The sequence below is a fragment of the Suricata suricatta genome, chromosome 3 (assembly GCF_006229205.1).
Source record: "Suricata suricatta isolate VVHF042 chromosome 3, meerkat_22Aug2017_6uvM2_HiC, whole genome shotgun sequence".
In the NCBI taxonomy this organism is placed as follows: domain Eukaryota; kingdom Metazoa; phylum Chordata; class Mammalia; order Carnivora; family Herpestidae; genus Suricata; species Suricata suricatta.
In genome coordinates, this window is record NC_043702.1 from 111,385,345 (window position 1) to 111,406,310 (window position 20,966).

The window sequence follows — 20,966 nt, forward strand, 5'->3', positions numbered from 1 at the left end:
CAAGGGGTCCCGGAGCCTGGGGAAGAAGGAGCAAACACAACTTCACTTTCACTAACCTCCACCTGAAGCTTAGCATTTCTTTCAGTGACAATCCGTGTAACAAACAACAATGGTCTTAGTGATACTGAGGTCTTTCCACCCACAGAAATCCTAGTGCAGCTGCTGTGGGTGTCCCAGAGCCTTTCGTCATCACTGCCGCCAGATTACTGCGATCATTAAACCCCAGCAACAATGCTCCATGTAGCATGTTAACAAAGAGCCCTGTATTACGCTGTCACTTTAAAAATATTTTGATAACATTATAAAGAAAGGCAATCATACTGAAACACTTGGTTTCACTTAGTTATTTATGTTTATGCATTTATTTATTTTTTAAAGTTTTTAAAAATTTATTTTATTTTGAGAGAGAGAGAGCAAGCACAAACAGGGGAAGGGCAGAAAGAGAGGAAGAATCCCAAACAGGACCCCAGCTGTCAGTTCAGAGCCCCACATGGAGCTTGAAATCACAAACCATGAGATCATGACCTGAGTCAAAATCACGAGTCAGATGCTTCACTGACTGAGCCCCGCAGGAGCCCTATAAGATTATGCATGTAGAAGCACTGTTCTGGCTTAGTTTGTTAAGTGTCCGGCTTCAGCTCAGGTCATGATCTCACTGCTTGTGGGTTTGAGCCCCGTTGTCGGGCTCTGTGCTGGCTGCTCAGAGCCTCAGAGCCTGAAGCTTGCTTTAGATTCTTTGTCTCCCTCTCTCTCTGCTCCTCCCCCATTCCCGCTCTCTCTCTCAAAAAATAAATAAACATTAAAGAAGAAGAAGAAGAAGAAGAAGGAGGAGGAGGAGGAGGAGGAGGAGGAGGAGGAGGAAGGGGAGGAGGAGGAGGAGGAGGAGGAGGGTGGCACCGGTCAGAGAAGAGCTCCGTGAGCTTCGCCACATGGCCAAAGAGGTCGGTAACCCTGACACAGGACGCGCTGCAGGGCAGAGTTCCTGCGCGGCAGGTCTTCTCTTAAGTGAACGTGAATGAGGACACAGTCTCAGAGAAGGGGAGAGGCTTGCTCTTGACAACACAACTTCCAAATAGCTAAGGCAGAGGGCCACATCCCAGGTTCAGAGCTCATTCCCAGAGAGCCATTTATTTGTGTCATCAGCCATACAGACTGAAGAACTAAATAAATATTGTCAGGGATAAGCAAATGAAAAAAATTTTTTTATTTCTTTTACTGATTTTTTTTAAAGGGAGAAACTTACATAATCTACCACTGATACTCCTGTTTTTCTCAAAGAGATTTCAATTCAATGAGACTTGAAAATTTTCTAAGGTATGGATTTACTGAACTCAATTTGGCTACTTCCGCAAGGAAGGTTCTGAAATGACAGAGGCTCACGTGAATGCTTCTGCAACTTTAAAATCGAAAGCAGACACAAAGTAACATTTTTACCTTGGGCAAAATGTAACCTTGAAAACCTTTCAAGGAATGCAATAATAGAATAATATTTTAATTACAGATTTAAAGAGGGGCTAAACGGAAGCTTATGGACTAACAAGACCAATCTGCAGTCACTTCCTTTACTTAATCAAAACAAAAAGGTAGGAAGAACACCAATAAATATTTTCTGGTCTCCTATTATGTTCCGGGAACTGTGCTGTAGCCTAAGGGCTGTAACGATGGCGAAGCAGAGAGGGCCCCTGCTCTCATAAGCTGACGGCAATTGTGACGCGCACCATCACGTCTGGCACAGTCAAAACCACCGCTTGATTAAGAGCACTGACATAAAGAAGCTTATACTCCTCAGCTGACTTCCTCACAGCCACCTTGCAGGAGGAAGTTCTCACCATCTTGATTCACAGATGAGGAAAACAAGGCTTACGAGAAGTACGCAACCATTGTTTGCTCAAAGTCACAAACGGCCAAGTGGCGTAACTAGCTCGCTTTATTATGTCATGCCACATCTCACGTAATCATCCCATATACTTTTTAAAAGTCTGTTAACTGTGGATACAATTTTCTGAGAGTTTGAAGTGTTCTCGTAGATAATATATTCATTTTTTGCATTTCTGAAATAAATGAAGTAGGATAAGAGAATAACCAAGCTTAATGAGATAAAAAATAGATAAGCATGAGCTTATCCAAAAATCTATTTTTTTGCGTTCAAGTTTTTTATGCCGACATTTGTACAATGGAGCTTCTGATACTTGCAGAAGGCACAAGGAGTTAATTAGAAAAAAATGAGTTAAAAAACCAGACAACAGCAATGTCAGCAGGTTATGCAGTAACAACTCCATTCATACGAACAACTCTAACGTATACAGAACACACACTGTCTGCCAGGTCAGCACCCAGAGCCTCCTCTTCGTTTGCGAGTATATGGTGTGTATGCCAGCGATTTCTCTACACAACAATCTGTATCTGAAAGTCGACTCAACAATATAGACACCAGACTTTAAATTCACATTGCTTCAAAATCTCGGCACCTACTAAAACCAGCATTAGGAATTCTAAAAGGCAGAATTATTAAGAAAATCAAAGTTATAAATATCTTCAAGTAGAGGTAACAGATTTATGATTCAATGTAAAGTATGGACCTATTCACGAGGTTGTTAAATCTGAGCTTACGTAAGCTTCTAAGTTATACTCGCTAGAATATTTTATAATAATGTATTTCTTTACATCTCTTGTATCTGTACTGTTTTTCAGCCTTTAAGTTTGTAATCCTCATTCTTAATTCTCAGTCTCCACCCCCATCAAATCTGCTAGAAGGGGAAATTCTAAAATGATGCACACATTTTATTTGGAGTTTTGCAATCCATCTGCTTTCATTGCTTTCAGAGATATGTCTGAAAAATACACCTTAAAAAATTAAAATCCCAAAGGCAAGTTTTATTAGCACAGCGCTACTTACCAAACCAGAGGGATAAAGGCATGAAGTCACTGGGAGTTAAAAGGCCTGGCCCCTCAGCAGTCCCACTACCGGTAACAAGATACGCAGAGACAGGAATAGTAAAATGCACATAATCAAGACGGAACCAAGGGAAAGGGTCACCTACAGGTCCCGTGCGTGCACTTTCCCCTCCGCGGCATCTCTTTTCTCTTTGGGGGCCAGGAAGGAGAGGTGGCCCCCTGACGGGAAGCAGACAGGTGCCCCCTGAGCTGCAGGCCGCCCCCCACCCCCGCCCCAGGAGGAGAGCCAGGTCAGCAGTGCCCACGAGAACAGAAAGCGGTAGAAACTCCCTCACTGCAGCCGTTCTGTAGACCCTAATAATTCTGGGGTCCCTAGGCACATCTATATGCTCGTCCCTTAACTGGAACCAGCTTACAACGCTCCAATAATTAGTCTCTCAAAAAGCGATTTACGTGGTAAGATAAAAATGTTTAAGAAGCACAGGGAGATTAAAAGGGCATGTTCTCAAAGAATAAGCAATTAAAAGCAATTATGATAGTCAATAAAGAACCAAAACCATAAACATTACATTGAAGTAGTAAGCCAGAAAAATTATAATTCACAGAAGGCAACAGAGTAAAGGGAAAAAAAGGGGGAAATAAAAGATAAACACCATTAAATTATGGTTAGGAGTTTATTGTTTTAAAAAGCATCTATGGCTATTACATATTACATTTTTTAATAATGTTACCAAATGTAAAACTTTAAGTTTAGGGTCTTAAATTGAAAGCAGAAAAAACTAGCAGAAAAAATGGGGAAGATGTTTAGGTGAAATATGGTATAATGCAGTAAAATTTAGTTATCTTACAAAATGAAAAAAACCATATTTTAACTACAATAGCATCTGTCTGAGTAGAGCCTATCCTCAGTGTTCAGACATGATAAGGCACTCGTTAAAGATCATATCTGCAGGGACGCCTGGGGGGCTCAGTCAGGTGAGCGTCCCACTTCGGCTCAGGTCGTGATCTCGTGGTTCTTGAGCTCAGGCCCTGCATCAGGGTCTGTGCGGACGGCTCAGAACCTGGAGCCGGCTTCCGATTCTGTGTCTCCCTCTCTCTCTGCCCCTTCCCCTCCCTGCTCACACTCTGTCTCTCTCTTTCAAAAATAAAATAAACATTAAAAAAAATCACATCTGCAGCATGAATTTTACTTTTTATCAAATAACCTAAAGGATGAAATAAGCACATTTAATATTCAGAACAATTAATAAAGCGTTGAATTAAACTGTAACTCAAGACTTCACAGACGTGGGAGTAAAAACCCACTCCCTCTAGTCCTCCACCGAGAATAAGAGCCATGTATCTCCAACAAGTATGCTGCTGCCTCTTTTGAAACATAAAAGGAAAGTACTCAAAAATGTAGCTGCACAATTCTTAATTCTGTAGCTGACACTACCTTTCAAAAGTGGTATTAATTCATCAGCATCTCTCCTAGAGACAAGAAAGGGGGTTGCAAGCAAAATAAATTAGTTCTACAAGATGCTTAGTAGCAAATAAAAGCATTAAAGACACCAACCCAGGGAAACTGGGTGGAGAGCAACACTTTGGACAGAACTATGTGCCTCGCTACCTGAGGATTTCACTTCTTGGACTATTTGTATAAATCCAATAAAAGTACTGTTTGTTATCGAGTTGAAACACTGACACGAAATTCCAGCCGTTAAATATAATCCAGTCAGAACCAACCTGGCTATCTCTTCTCGATGGGCGGTCCAATCTCGGATGTAGTCTTCCTGTTCTTTTATCCGGTGCTTGAATGAAGAACTAGTGGGCACTGCTGACCCAGAGCTCTGCATCCGAGTGGCTTTCAGGGCTGGAGAAGTACGTAGACGAGTATGTTTAGGGGAATTACGGTTTGATCCAAATTCATCTTCTGAGGTGGAAGCATAATCAGTAGGAAAGCGCCTCCATCTTGAATTTACTAAATTAGTTTAATTATTAAAAAAAGAATTATTATGTTACCCTTTAAAGGAGATAAAAATCATGATTTCAAAAACACCACGAGACACACACAGCACAATTTTCAATACCTGACATACACATACCTCACGAAAATAAGTCTACTACTCCTTATAGATAGAAACAATATACTTTGGTGGATTAAAAACAATGAGGAATTACAAACAACCGGAAGACCATGTTTTCCATAGGATGATGAATAAAACATTCAGATGAGAAATTCACTAATGATCAACAACTAAGCAAGCTCTATTCATAAATGTTTAACTTGGGTACTTCATAATTGCAAATAGTTGTCATTTGAGTGATGATGTGGATTTTTTTTTAGAAAACGACAGTAACAACAACAACAGAAACAGGGAAAAGATTTCCTCATGCCACATGGACTTTCAACATGGAGATGGTAAATCGTCTTTTCCCAACATACAAATGTGCATAATTCCTGCTGTGGAAATTATGCTTCTATGGCAGAAAAAAACATTACCTCTGTCATTCAACATCCTGATATGCTATGATTGGAAAAGATCTTTTACATGGTAAAACACAACAAAGCATCTTCAGTGCAACTCGCTGCTGCTCTGACACGGAAAGCACACGGTGAGACCAGACAACGGCGGAGGCCTACGAGGAGTGAAGCTCTACAAAGCTATTCGCACAAGCACCAGCACGTGAGGCACAGAGGAAACGCTGTGAATATTCACATTAAAGAGAGTGGCAACCACTTGCGTGCTTAAGGTTAGGAAAGACAGTTAAAAGATGATGTTGCTGACACATCTGAAAAATCAGAAGACAGATTAATTGCACTAGTACTGTTCATGCGAGAACCAAACCCACAGTCTGTGAGGCATAGACAGAGGCCAAAGCCAGGGCAACGATGGCTGATTCACAGTAAACTTCACAAGGGCAGGGATCTACTCCTGCATGCCGAGGACGGCAGAGTGTCTGGCTAGCAAATGTTTAATGAATATTTTTGAATAAAGAAATGAATTCCTAGCTACTGGCCATTTGCTTTTCTCAAATTAAGAAAAACCTAGTGAAAAGCAGATGTTTTTGGTGGCTAAGTGATAACACCTTAGCACCTGTTGTATAAATTCCAATTGCCATTAATATTAAAGGAGTTTTCTCTCTCTCTCTCTTTCTGCCCCCCCCCCTTTAAAACAGAAACTGATGCAGGGCATAGGTTGGTGAAGTCTAGAATTCCTTCATCCTACTTCACTGGGATTTTATACACTCTTGTCTTTTCTTCTACCACATTTTCGTCTAGGACTCTAAATCTCAGGCGGCTGTCAGACGACACTGACACATATTGCCACAGAGTCGGTGTAAGAAGCACAGAAATCTGTACTCAGGAATATGCCTTAAATCAGAGCCTACCTATTTGTCCTGATTCACACTGCCATTTGAAGCTCCTGGAGCTTGGAACAAGATTTATGGATATAAGAAGATATGCAGAAACTCCATGGCTTTTTGTAAAAGTGTGTGCGAACACATGTGTAGGACTCTAGGTAATTATTCATACTGCCTTTTGAAGGTGGCAGTCAATATATTTTCTGGTTTTACCAAGATCATTCAGTAACATAAAAATACTTTTACCATGGTGGAAAATTACTAATTTTCAGACATCTGAAAAATCCTATGAATTGAGCTGACCCTAAGACTTGAAAACAATTTTAGAGAACATTTAGCAGTAAGAGCAAAAAACTTTTAGAAAACAATTAGAAATATTGCAAAATATCTATATTGTAACAAAGGCATTTCACTAAGCATTAGATGTTTGTTTTGCTACCTTAGAATGTTATCCAGAAAAAACAAGTTCAAAAATAAGAAAAAAAGATCATCTCTTAGATTAAATTTCCTGATTTTAGATTTGGGAACTACAGAAACCATACAATTGAAAATTGTTTGGAGTGTACACAAAACCACTGACAAAGAGTTTTAATAAATTGCAGGAGATAGTAAATAGGTGTGATGGAGCTCAGGTAGTTCCCTTAGAGGTAAGTCAGAAAGAAAGGCATCAATGCCTGGCATGCTCATGAGTGGGACAGTACAGGGGGCAGAACGAGACCAAGAACCAAGTGCTCACTGTCAGGCGACCAGATGTAAGTAGAGCTACATTACAATTAACTGTTAATAGTTTCAGTCTCAAGCTGAGAAAATAATTACATATTTGAGGGGAAAAAAGAGAGAAACTTTTTCTCTGAATGACGTTCATAAAGTTCCCACTTACTTTTACAGGTCTATCTTTACTACCTGGTAAGAATAGTGAGGTTCAGTAATATCTTTATAAAGAAAAGCAACCATAAAGACAAAGTCGATTTTGAAAACTGAAAGGTAACATTTTTAGGTCTGTTCTGTTAAAATTCAGGGCAAAATGAGAAAAAAAAAACTAAGTGTACAGCAGAGAAATGAAAATAGGATTAAGAACCCTTCAACTGAATAAGGGTTATCTTTGCCACTGGAAACCCGCACACAGGGCGTGCTCAGATGCAGGGCTCAGTTGTCTAGACACTGCTCTGTGCGTTCAAGAGCACAGAGTGGAGCTGAGACCAGGGGAAGTGACTGCTACCCAGTGGACAAGAGACCAGGAAGGGGTTTAATGTCAGGGCCAGTTATTTCTAAAGAACTTCATCCAATACCTTTTGCTTTCTTAATCTTTGCTCCTAAACTGCAGCAGCGACACAGTTTATCTGAAGAAAAAGATCCCTGCCATCTGCTAGTTGTTGCAGAGTAAACTTAAAAGTTGAAATGTTTTTACCTTTCCCTAATGCCTACTTATTTCATAGAATTGTGGAATATAATAACCTTAAACATCAGTATAAATTCTTCAGTTTACAGAAGTAGGTCTTGCCTTACTTCAAGTTTGCGCCGAGTCTACTAACTTCCAGAGTTCAAAGCTCATTTGTTGGTATTCCAAGTACTTTATAATTAAATGTTAGATGTCTTATTTATTTATTTATAAAGTTTATTTATTATCTTCGGAGAGAGTCAGTGAGCAGGGGAGGGGCAGAGAGAAGGAGAGCAAGAGAGAGAGAGAGAGAGAGACTCGCTCCTGACTGTCAGCGCAGAGCCTGACATGGGGCTCCAGCTCATGAATCATGAGATCATGACCTGAGTCAAGATCAACCGTTGGACGCTTAGCTGACTGAGCCCCCAGGTACCCCAGAAAATCTTTACTTAAAAAAAAAAGTATTCCAGTTAGGCTAATTCTTCTTTATAAAAAGCCTCAATTTCTCACAGAACAGTAATTTTTGTGATTTCTACCCATGAAGAAGAATGCTACTTCTTGAATTTTATTTTTTTTGGGTGAAATCCTATATAGGATTAAATTTAATTGTATAGCATTAGACTTATTTGATACAGTGGTACTACTAAGGCATTTCAGATAAACCATTAAATTGAAAACTGATGTAGAAGCTTTTTCAAATGCCAAGAGGCTTCTTAGTTGGTGAAGTGCTGCACAGCACATGTAATAAAACCAGAGTTCTAAGATCAGTGTAATTAACTTTATAGCTAACCTGAAAATTATTTGTTATACTAACTATAAAACTTATTTTAGTTATGAAATTATACAGCATTCCTCTTGTGGAAATAATCAACCACTATATTCACTATGGAAACATACCATCCAGAATTTAAAAAGGGAGAAAGAGTTTGTAGGATTATTCATTTGTTAATGCTAGGATTTCTTTTACTGTCAACCAACGCTTTGTTGGCCTTAAAACACAGTCACAAATACAGATGTAACAAACACATTTCAGGAAACAAACACTGCATTTTCACACTTTCTACCAGAATATCTTTGTGGGAAACAAAACCACAAACATATTTTACATGTGTGTTTGTAAGCATGTCGCAGAAGATCTTTTGGGGAAAAGATCCCCAACAGTGCTTGATATTGATCTTTGACCTGGAGGAAGAAATAACTGAAGCCATGCATGCCCAACACTTCATTCCTACCATCTATAAAATCTGAGGTTTAGAATAAAAATGAGAAATTAGTCTAAAAAAATTCTAAGGATGTTAAAATGATACTATTTTTTAGAATGTGCACCTAAAACATAATGAAAACCAACCTCTTTGTTTTGGTAACTCAGCACACTTAGTTTTAAAAGCATCACCTCAAAATAAATCTGGATACTTTAATGTAACTTGATATTGAAGGATCACTGAAGGAACTGGGGGCAGGAAGAGTAGGGGCTAAACTTTTCTAAAAGCAAATTACATCAGAATTAAAGAAGCATAAAAGAACTTTTACTCTCTGTGTTTTCAAATCAGGTATTTCCAATCTTCTATTTTTATCATACACATTTCTTTGAAAAACTTTTTAATGTTTTATTTATTTTTGAGACAGAGAGAGACAGAGCATGAGAGGGGGAGGGGCAGAGAGAGAAGGAGACAGAACCAGAAGCAGGCTCTAGGTTCTGAGCTAGCTGTCAGCACAGAGCCTGACGTGGGGCTCAAACCCATGAATGTGAGATCTGTCCTCAGCCGAAGCCAGAGGCTTAACCGACTGAGCCACCCAGGTGCCCCTGAAAAACTTTTTAAGACATGGCCTAAAATATGAAATTTGAAGCATTACAGAATTATTGTCACATATGCCAATCCGGACGTACCACAGGCTCTGGGTTCAGATATTTCTAAGTTCTTTAAAATTTACATTTTGTACAACACTGACCAGTATGATTTTACATTCTTTTAAACTGTATTTCAAAAGCTAAGACTTTTTATTTTCCTTTTCCATTTAAGATATTATAATTATCTTAAATAGAAATGTCACAACATCAAAGACACCCAATTAGCCACTAGACCAAAAAAATGTCTGTTTTTCTTACTGTTGTTTTATTACCTATCCAATATAACTGTTTCAGTACCTTACCACTGACTAAAAGACCCTAGCCATTGTCTTTCCAGATAAGATGTAATAAGATATAAATGTGCATCTTGAGAGAATGTGCATTAACAATCCCAGATCGCAAAGTGGCTTTAGGCTCAGACGGTGGAACAGAGAACATCAGAATTACACAGATTACAGTGAACAATATACCTAACCCACTGTACAGTGGCCTTGTTTATACTCCTCAAAGTAATCGAGTAGATCCCAGGCATCCTCTGGCAGCTTGCAAGCAAGCAGGCAGAGTCTGTTTCTGAGAGCCAGACTAGATGCGAAAGAAGCAAGAGGCTGGGAAGGAAAAGGCCTTGCAAACGGGGCGGGTTATTTCATCTCCTGCCCTTGGTTACCGGAACCGAATAACCCTTCCAGCCTTTGAATTACATGGTTCTGATTATTTGATATTCTGCTGTTAAGTATGAAGGCCCAAATCACGTACCTCAATTTACCCTAGGGAATTTCAGTAAGTTGAATTCAAGGTACTTTTTTGCATATAGAAAATTTCATGTTTATCAAGTTCTGGATTCAAAGCAGGAAACAAAATTTGTCTTGAAGGACATACTCTGGCATCCTGAGTGGCTTCTCAGACTTGCTCACGTGATCGTATTTGGCTCACATCTCACGTAAACCCTACGGGTTACTTGCTGAGGAACAGAATCACGGCACTCATGTATTAAGGACTAGAAGACCAGTACAGAAGGAAGTGCTAAACAGCTTGCGTTATGGCTCATGGTAGGACAGAGAAAAGTACAACACTTCTCTGTACTAAATAGAGATGAAGATGCAATGATCAAACAGGCAATGTGGCAGATGAAACCTCATCACGGTACATGTCATAGAATGCAGCACAAAGGAAATGTGACTTGAAGAGGTAGAGCCATAAGGAATGACAGGAAAACAATGAACATAAACCAAAAGACTGAGTAGCCAGTTTTAAAACGCTTGCAAAAACGGCATGAACCCCCAATGAAAGCTTGAAGCACAGAAGGGAGATGGCGCTACTGAGGAAGATGGCGCCATTCTTGTGGAATTATGATTGTGTGTTACCTATCTTCAGCCTACATCCATTCCTACCACAGATCTGACCATCATCATCGCAGCCGCTGACTGAGAGGGAGGGAGACATGAGTGGAGGGGAAGAAGGCAGTAGTGGGAAGGAAAGAGGAGGAGTAGAAAGTGAAAAAATAACATGCAGAGCACCCTTCGGGGTCTTGTGGGCTACGTGGTGGTAGATGTAAAACCATGAACACAGAATTGCATGCCAACCTTCCTCTCACTCTTCTTCCAAGACTTGGCTCACATGGATGCTTGCTGATAAGAAACCTTTAAGTCTTCCCTCCCCCTCCGACCCCCCAGGCCTTTCCAGCCATACCCAGAAGTGAGGCCGATAATTAAGTACTGAGCGGGTGCTCACAGGAGACACACAGATCTCTGGACCAGAACTCTGGCCACACACATACTTTCACTGGCTACAGCTCTGAATACAAAGGTACAGACAGACAAATATGCTAGAAGCAGTTAAATTCAGTGGGGAGTAAGTAACGTTTGGAACCATTACATTCAATGACTGCTAATTATGCTAGGTCAGGGACAGCACAGGGCTGTAGGAGACAATGCCCACAACCAGTTACACTTCTGTAGCCCAGGGTGACCCATCTGTGCCTAGTGATTATCTCACAGATCCATCTTCTTCCACTGGAATAAACCAAGGATTAGTTTTCACCTGCCCCAACCATAAACAGATTGAACTTTAAAATGTATATCAAACATTTCTAAATAAATGGGAAAGAAAGGGTAATATGGCAATTATTTCACTTAGCCCTGAAAGGAATAATAAAAGGTATATACTGCTTTTCTTTGGATTAAGGGCTTTGAATCTCGTGAGGATATTTAAAAATCAAACACATGCTTTTAGCAGTACAATGTTATTCCTTCTCTAATTCTGATGCATGGGTCCAGATGCCTCGCCAACCAGGCAACTAAAACTCCTAAATGGGTTCCATATACTTCTAATTTTGAAGTCATTATTTTGCCCTAGGACATTAACAGGAAGGGTATGTAATGTCTGAATTTTCCATTTACTAAGCTAACTAAAATAATTTTTATAGGAGAAAATACCCTTTTATAGCATAACCTCTCTGTTGAATATTTTTAGAAGTAACACTAGACATTAATAAAAAAAGGGGGGGAGTCCCAAAACATAAAAGAAATATGCTAATATTATAAAAAGTCTGGACCCATTTACCTGAAGGAGAGCCATGTGCTGAGGTCATACTTTTGGCCTTGGAGTCTGACAGTCGAGAGATACTGTTAGCTCTAATTCTAGGAGAGACTTTATCAGAAGGTACTAGTCTGGCCCCGCTTCTGATGACGGCCTCTGCAGTCCGTGAGGAGGCACTGCCTCTCGAGATGGTCGCTTCAGAGTCACTGCGAGCTGACAGAGAGCCGAGCCTCGTTCGACGGGGCTGAGCCAGTAAGTCGATCCTGGAGATGTTACGTCTTCCTGTGGGGGGCTTGGACGTGGAGCTGGTGGTGGACACCTCAGAGGCGACGGACGCCTTGTCGGCATCAGCCAGCTCACTGTCGGACACCTCGCCGAGGCGTGCTCTGCGCAGGAGGGAGGTCCTGGTGGGTCGAGGCCGAGGGAGAGTGGTGGACTTGCTGCATGATCCAGGTGTGACGGGAGAGGTCTTAGACTTGGGCACTTTGCCTCCTTCCAGTTTGGAATGTGCATGCTCACCCGCTGAGGTATGTGGAGTCCTTCCATGAGGTTTACAAGAGTAAGTTTCCTGATCAGAGGACATAATATCAGAGATCGCAGAATGAGGTACACTGGAGGTCTGGTCGTCATCCGTTAGGTCTACGGAAGGCTGTCTTATTCTTCCACTGGACTGTACAAATTTACGACCATCTGCTCTTGAACCTACATCTGCGGAACGACTTTTTGTTTTCTTCTCCGTTTTCTCCCTGGCACCTGATGAGGACAATTTTGCAGCATCTTTGGAAGGAGAACCCGTAGAACATCTATCTTTATAGAGACTCGTGAAACTCTTTCGCTTTTGGGTTGACTTCCTTTCGGTCTCTCCGGTAACCAGACTGATTGTACTAGCTGTGTCCACATCAGATTCCGGTGAAATGGAGTTGTCTCTATTATAACTGGGGGTATCTGGGCCTTCATCGGTTTTATTATCTTCACGCAGCTTGGCTTCTAGAAAAGCCATTACTGCTTCTGTGTCTTTCAGAATAAGGGTTGTGTCCATACTAGAGTCAGTATCCACAGAGTCACTTCTTTCTCGTATTCTGCTGGCAGTCGTCAATGCTAAAGAAGGGGGTGTAGATGAAGTCTGCTTATTTATATGAGGGATAAGTTCTATGGGTATGTTTGGGCTAGGTTTTTCTATAGTGAAGCTTCCTTGTCGCACTAATGACTTGGCGGATTCCTTCTTGTCTCCGCCCTTTGAAGTTTGACCTTTCAGACCCTCCTCAGCTTTTCTTCGCTTGCCCTCATTTTGCATCATCCTTTCCCCTTTGCCTGTAGAATGTCCTGGAATTTTTTCTTGAGATTGTGACTCTTGTTTAAAGGATTCTTCCTGACACCTATCTTTCTGACCTGAAATATTTTTTGAAGACAACTTGGTAGGCATCCACTGAGCCTGTTCTTTCTGTTCTTGTTGCTGAATTTTAGCTAATGTTTGCTTCACCAAAGAAGCTTCCTTATCCGTTTCACTTCTGTCCTTTCCAGAAGAGCTGGCCAAGTGAAGCAAAGTTTTATTATCTCCGCCAGTTTTAACAGCGTCCCCGTTCACTGCCCTGTTTATCTTGCTCAGCGCTCTGTCAGCATCTTGTTTATCTTTCTGGTATACCTGTGTGGGTGCTTCTTTCTCCTGAAGTTCCGTGTCTTGTTTTTCTCCTATCTCTGACCTCTGCGTTATAACCTTGGACTTTTCTTCATTTGGAAGCTGAGGAAGGGTGCGCCTCCTCCTCTCTCCCTGACTGGCTGAGGATGTCGCTGAGCCAGGACTTCTCACTGAAATGCCAGACTCACTGATGTCTGCATCTATAGAATAAAACCACAAGGAAGAAAGGTATTAGGGCAAAAATGTACCAACATGGAATATCATATTAATTAGACTTTGCGGTGTAAGTTAAATGGCTTAAGGTACAAGGAAATCTGGAATGAACACACCAGCATTGTAACAGAGTAGTTTCAAGAGCTAGAATGGGGCCAAGACATAAAGCAGGCGGGTTACTAACAGAGGCGTCGAGAGAGGCAGCTTTGGGAGATGAAAACTGGGGCCATCCGATCTTAATCCAACACCTGTTGCTCTCTTTTTCCTTCAATGTATTTTATGGCAGGGGAGGTCACTGTGCTCATTCTTGGTCTTGTGATGTATTCCGCCATGACATTTTGCTCAAGAAACTGTTTTACAGAACTGCACAGAGAAGGCCTCAATATACATTTTCAATCATATAAGAATACTAGATCTAGTTTTTAATGGTTTAGGTTTTATTTTTTAAAAACTTTAACTAGGTTTTCTAAAAAAAATTTAATACCAATTAAAAGAATTTTAAAAAGTATAAATGTGAAACAAGATCACAGGAATCATCATAACTTTAAACACTGATGGATTTTTAAAATATGGTATGGTATATTAACACCTCATCGAGAAACACATGATCACTTTCTCTTTTTACAAGTAAGTAGAAGCCAAAGAGAAAATACATACTTTGGTGTTTCCATGTTAAAGAAATTGAGAACACTTAAGGATTTTCCCGACTCCTATAAATGAAACGCACTTCTGACAAAAGGTATACATCTGTGTGGGGCCTATAAACTAACCTATCAAGCATTCTAATCTTTGGGACATAAGTGGAGACAAGATACTAAGACACGGCTTCTGTAAGTCTTTTTTCTTTTTTCCCCTTATAATTCTCAACACTTAAATTTCACAGCAATATAATGGTATGATACAGGAAAACAGGTACTAAACTTATTGATTCAACTTCAGCAATTAATCATTAAGTTACTATATTATGTCTTATCAAGACTGCTAGAAGCATCTAAAATGTAAGAACCGTTTTATCTTTCCTTATTTTTCTGACATTTATCACACTGTCCTGCTCCTAACACATTTAAGATGAATATTTAACAAGAATATTTTAAGATATAAATGGATTTATCAGCTAAAGGAGTCAATTTAGAATATGATGAAACAGAAATGAGATAATGAAGGCCGGGGGGGTTGTTTTATTTTATAACAAGGGTAGAATTTTTCTTTCTACAGTTAATGCTTACTAATTTTACAATGTATTCTTTGGTTAAGTTTATCTAGCCCCTCAGAACCCCTCTGTTTGGGTGCCTTGTTTCCCCGAACAGTATCCAGTTTATGTTGATCAATCTGTAGATCACTCAGTCTTCGATTTTTGGGAATACTTTCAATTACTTCTAATTTCTATAGTAAATAAATGATATACCTGTCCTAGTACCTTGCTCAGATGCTTGCTGAGTAATGTTTACAAAATTCCTAAACCACAATTTTGGGGTGTCATAAGCCAGAGACAAAATAAATCTTCATTTGCTTTCAATAATAAAATTAAGAATACAGATAAAAAGCCACATGCAAATTTTCCATGAGAGTTTTATTTTTAATTAAGAATGTAATTAACTGAATCTAAATTAAAATCATTAGGCATAAAATTTCATTTTTGTTTTAAGAAAGTTTCTATTTCAGTCCACAGAAATATTACTGGAAAAAATTCATATTATACAGACTTACAAAAGATATATTAAGTAAATTAAAACTGAACATTTTTTAAACATACAAAGTAGCATTTAAATATCTGTATTGATGTTATTAATGGATGTTGTAATTTTGAACTGTGTTAACCTTACTTTAAAATTTTCATTTTATGTATATGTCATATATAAAAATACATATATATGTGTGTTTCATCTACAAATTACCTTTGATCTTCAGTTAGGGTTTTATTTTAATGATATCGGCATTATTAGAGCAAATAAAATCATATATGTAGTAGAAGTATGAGAGTATGTGATTATGTTTATTTAGGTTTAATTTACTTCTCACCATACAGATTTAGCTTGTTTTTTTAAAAAACTGATGTATGATTCACAGAAAAGAGACTGAGAGGAAGAAAATACCATTCTCTAAAGGAACAGGTGCAGACAATTCCATTATCCTTTCTTCTTGATCATGCCTTGTGTGGTTTGCAGCCAAACTAGCCCACTGTGAAACCCAGCGTTTGTTTCCAGATGAAGATGCACCTTCCTAAAGGAGGAAAATAAGGAAACGAAATAATAGCCTATTTAGTCAGGAGAGAGTTCTATTTAGTCACATTATCCTGTCATACGAAGCCATATTTAAACCTCACATTGGTTTATTATCATTTAAGGGTCCTCAGATATAGAATGAAGAGTCTCTAGGTACCCCTTTCAACTACATCTTATCATTACTGTAAATGCAGTATAATTTTCTCTACTTATTAAATACTAATGATGGCACCAAAATAAATGCTTGGAGCTTAACATTTACTGTGGCTGGATACACGTGGGTGTGCCACTGGGGCCCCACAGCTACAACAGCAAAGTGGGCTCCGCTTCCTTCTCTGGAGCAGGAGTCTGCAGACTTATTCCTGAGTTGTTCTCTGACCCTCTGCATGCTTCTAGGAAGGAGACTGGTTCCAGAATCTCAAGGAGCATTAAAGCTGCCAGGTCACATCTTCAAGGATTTCAAAAACAACCCCAAAGCTTTAGACTTCTTTCAACAACACTTCGCTGTCTCCAGACGCTAGAAATCACTTAACCTTTTAGTCTGAGTCTAGACCTGCACAAGCCTAGATCTGGCCTTACTGTAAGTGCTCGCTGAACTTTCATAGTCAAGTGTGAAAAGGAACTTAAGTCATGAAATAGCTCCACAGACCTATGGACATATACTGATAATTTTTAACCTGAGGGCACTCTAGGCATTTCATTTGGAAGATCTCGTGAGAATAGAAAAAAATTATGTTCCCTCACAAAAAATCTAACTCAAGGCTAATTTTGAAACTGGAACGAGAACAAAAGAATGGAAAGCTATCACCAAAACTGTACTACAAATTATTCAAAACACTATCTTAAGTGTCAGATTCACAGGCTAAAAACAGATGAAGTAAATATTTCAAGCAGGCTACATATATGATTTCCAGAATAGGTTAACGCAGGAAGTACACATGGTGATGTGCCTAAAACGAAGCTTAAGGATTCCAAAGCCTGCTGGATCTGTGAATTCCCTTTCAGGACTCTGCTAACTGCTCATGGTCCTCAGCAGGAAGGAAGTCCCAGGGCCCCTCACACTTCACTGATACACACACTGTGTTCTGTGAAGAGGTTCTCCTGGCCTGTATCGGGGATTCTTTCCAAGGCATGTACATACTGGGCTATGTATCAGTTCCACTTGGGATGGGTTGAGGGGATGGGGAAGGGAAGAGGGAGTCTTATATCAAAGTTCATGGTCACCAGAACCATTCCTAGAGCAATGAGAACACCAAAACACTGCCCTGGTAAGTATCACTTGTTTTCAATAAGTAATGAAGCATCTTATGAAACAGAAACCAGAATTACAGTTCTGTAAGATCAAGGAAGGAAGCAGGACACTGAAATGCAAGAAGTACTCTAATAGCTTTCAGGCACAGGCACACCAGAAAGGGACCATTTTAATATAAATAGGTGGATTTCCCTGTATAGAAATATTCTATTTACATTTCTTACAAATGTAACATTTCATTTGTAACTGTTTTATTTACTATTTGTATAAATTAACTCATTTCTGGAGAGGTAGTGTAGCATACTGAGTAAGAGAATGAGTTAAGAAAACAGGGCTGTTTACAGTTCACATTCCAGCTCCACAAGGTACTAGTTTTATAACCTTGGTCAACATAACGTCTACATATTTCAGTTTTCCTTATTTGTAAAATGGACAAGAAAGTTCCTACTGGATGTTAGCTCTGATTGTCTGAATAAATAATAATGAATTAATACTTCTCAGTTACACTTTTTCTTTCTGACATCATTGTGGAATGAAGTTTCTAATATCACTTCTGATAAGGGCATAACCATGTTTTGAGGACATAGATCTCAGGCAATTACCATGCTAGGTGCTTTATATACTTTACTAAACTCCCTGGAAATAGGTTTTATCAACAGTCGCTTTTGCATAGATGATAAGAGAGCAGCTACGGGAGGGGACGTGACCTGCACAGAGGCCCTTGGACAAAGCGGGCAGTGCTGGGACCTGCCTCAGGTCTTCCTAGCTCTGCTGCATCACGCTGCTGCCCAGGCCGGTGAACCGCGCCACCCTGGGCTAACTTCGGGCTGTTCTAACAACGTTCGGGGCTGTGCTGCACCGTCACTTGGCACTTAACTCAGGCACAGAAGTTCTATCTGCCAGACAGTACCTGGCACATCCTTTCTGCCCTGATGGATCTACAGATCTTTCCATTCTAAACATGGGCCCTCCTACGGCACGGCTGGTGTATATTTTTTGTTTTATTTCATAATGCCAATCAGACCAGTAAGCTCATTAATTGCTTACTGAAATTAACATTTTCCCTTCACTGATGAGCAGAATAACATAATTTAAAAGAACATAACAAAAACCAAAACAGAATTACTGTAAAATTGCCTTAGGCTTTTATTAGAAACGAATTAATTTGTGAGAATTTAGTTTTTATAAGTATTTTCAAGGGAATATATCAATCACTTAAAATAATATAGCTACAGATGATAAAAACTCACACTTCCTGTGTGTCAAGGGTCACACATGAGGAAGAGATGTGTACCTCTGAGTTGTGAAATCCAGGAGGGCCCAGTGGCTTTCGTTCTTCCGCTACCGCCGCCGCAGAACCGAGAGCCCAATCTTTGATCAGATCTTTATGTTTTTCATTGATAATAGGCCTATTATAATCCTGATTGTCATCTACTCCAAATACCTGGGAGGAGAAATTATTTTATAAATGAAAAGTCTGAGCACCAGATTAATGTGAGTGTTATCAGTAACTTCAGAGGCAAATAAAAATATTGCAAATTGATTTTGACAGGTAATTCAGTAATCAGGGAGACTTGTTTAAGGCAGGGAGTGACAGCTGGAGAAGAGAACTGGGCGTGACAGCTCATGTAAGTCAAACTATCCCTTTTAATACGCAGCAAAGTGCTGTCTGATGGTAAGTAAGAAACATTCAGGATATTACACTTGAAAGGTGTTAATAATGTCAAATATTATAAAAATGCCACATTAGAAAAGAATACACTTTGGCTTGTTTTCAGCTTATCTCTTGGCTCTTTATTTTTGAGAAGCATGTTGCAAAACTGTAAACATAATTTTACCTGTTTCTTTCCTAACATGTTTAACATGTTTACATAGATGAATTAAATTCTACTTAGAATTTTCTAAGGTCCCAAAGAACAGAGTTTGTTGTATGGTCTCTGTATGGAATACAGTGAGATCTTCAAACTTTATTTGCCTAAGAAATCATTGAGAGGCCTTCAAAATGCAGATCTTGGGTCTACTCCCACAGATCAGCATTTTCAATAAGCTTGATGATTATGGTCAGCACCTGTGAAATATTTAAATTCAGAGACCAACAATCATGTGCTTGATCAAGGGCAGGATCTGACTCTGACTGATTTCCTGGAACAGAACAGGCCCTCACATTGCCAAACAGACTGGAAAAAGGTGGTAACTACAAAAAACTGCAACATTCCATTTTATTTACTAGTAAATCTCTTTGTTCCCAATGCTAATTATTTATAGGTGTTATCTGTGGCTCTAATTATTACAATCAAGAAACATATTATGTGTTTGAACTGGTGCTTTGTAGAAAAGATCTTAGGAACATAATCAAAGGGCCTTCTTTGCTATAAAAATGGGGAAATACCTTAGGTTAAACTATTTCCTAGAAAGCTTTTCAACGATCATAGAGTACACCTGATAAATTCTGAATTCCACATTTAGTAAAGGAAACACCAGATTTTCAAATTCACTCAAACTTGGAAATTTTACCACTAGATGGCCTTATTACTTAATATTTAATTCAAATAGAACTTACAGTTTTCAAGAATTGTGATTTAATATTCTGTTGAACCCCTCTCAATATACAAACTACTTTTGCTTTAGAAGCAAACTGTATATTACTAACTTTAAATCAAATATGGATTTTAATAATACATGAAAGCACAGTTTCCAGAAGGGAAAAAACAAACCCGTTTCATTTTGTTAAACGTCAGAATTAATAAGTTCAACAACAACAAGAGTAAAAATACTGTCTCTGCCTCTAGTCCCACTTGTAAAGAAAGCAGATTAGAGCTACTTGAGTTATTTAGGACTATCTTACAAGAAAACTAAAAATTTCTTCTAACTCAAGTCACTGGACTCTAAATTTATGGAAATTTATTTCCTTATTTTTATGATTACTAGGAAAAAATCTAACTCAAGTTTGGGAGTAAAACATAAAAACGCCCACATGCAAGTATGTGCATGCGGTATCTCTCAGGCATGTTAATTTACAAACGACCTCAGGTGATTTTCTGACTTGGTGAGATTTACTTAGATACTTCACACTCAAAATGGACTTCAAAGACTTGTTTTCCTCAAACACTGAAGCACCAAGAGTTTCAAACAAAACCTAATCTCTCCAAATCATTCTGACGCTATTTTGAAATAACAAAAGACATCCACACAGAGAAGCAAAGCTTCTAGGGAAGAGGGGCTGACCTAGCACAGAAAGAACACTCAGATGACTCCACAGATTCCCTATAGAGCATCGGGGACCGCTATCCACACATCCGTTGGAGAAGTTAACTCATTATTTGTGCCCAAACAAGTAATAGGGCTGAAGCACTACTGCCCGGAGAAAGAAGCCTTCAAAATTCCTACCTATATTTTTGAGTGTCCTGAAAAATTAATGATAGCAACGATTAGCCCAGCTTGAAATCTACTGTGTCGCAGTGTGAAAACATCCCCTCTTGTGAAAACAAAGAGGACATAAACATGCTGTGTCTGAAAACTCTTAAAGTTTTCACATGTCAAAAAGTACATATAACTGACAGATGATCCAACAGTTGGACCAAACTTGAAACCATGTCTGCTAGATTTTCTCTTTCACTGTAGACTTTGTCCCTAGGTGATTT

General features: G+C 39.2%; 1 protein-coding gene across 10 annotated transcripts in view; it reads right to left on the minus strand.

Moving 5' to 3' along the window:
- Nucleotides 1-20,966, minus strand: part of CEP170 (centrosomal protein 170) — a 127,983-nt gene that overhangs the window by 17,752 nt on the left and 89,265 nt on the right. For 7 of the 10 annotated variants that reach the window (XM_029934835.1, XM_029934833.1, XM_029934832.1 and 4 more), the window contains 4 exons: nucleotides 18,620-18,769; nucleotides 15,945-16,071; nucleotides 12,027-13,838; nucleotides 4,621-4,855 (listed from right to left, as the gene is read on the minus strand). In XM_029934835.1, the coding sequence (XP_029790695.1) occupies nucleotides 4,621-4,855; nucleotides 12,027-13,838; nucleotides 15,945-16,071; nucleotides 18,620-18,769 (2,324 nt within the window). The remainder of the gene's footprint in view (nucleotides 1-4,620; nucleotides 4,856-12,026; nucleotides 13,839-15,944; nucleotides 16,072-18,619; nucleotides 18,770-20,966) is intronic. The other 3 variants (XM_029934839.1, XM_029934836.1, XM_029934837.1) reach the window with 2 other exon arrangements.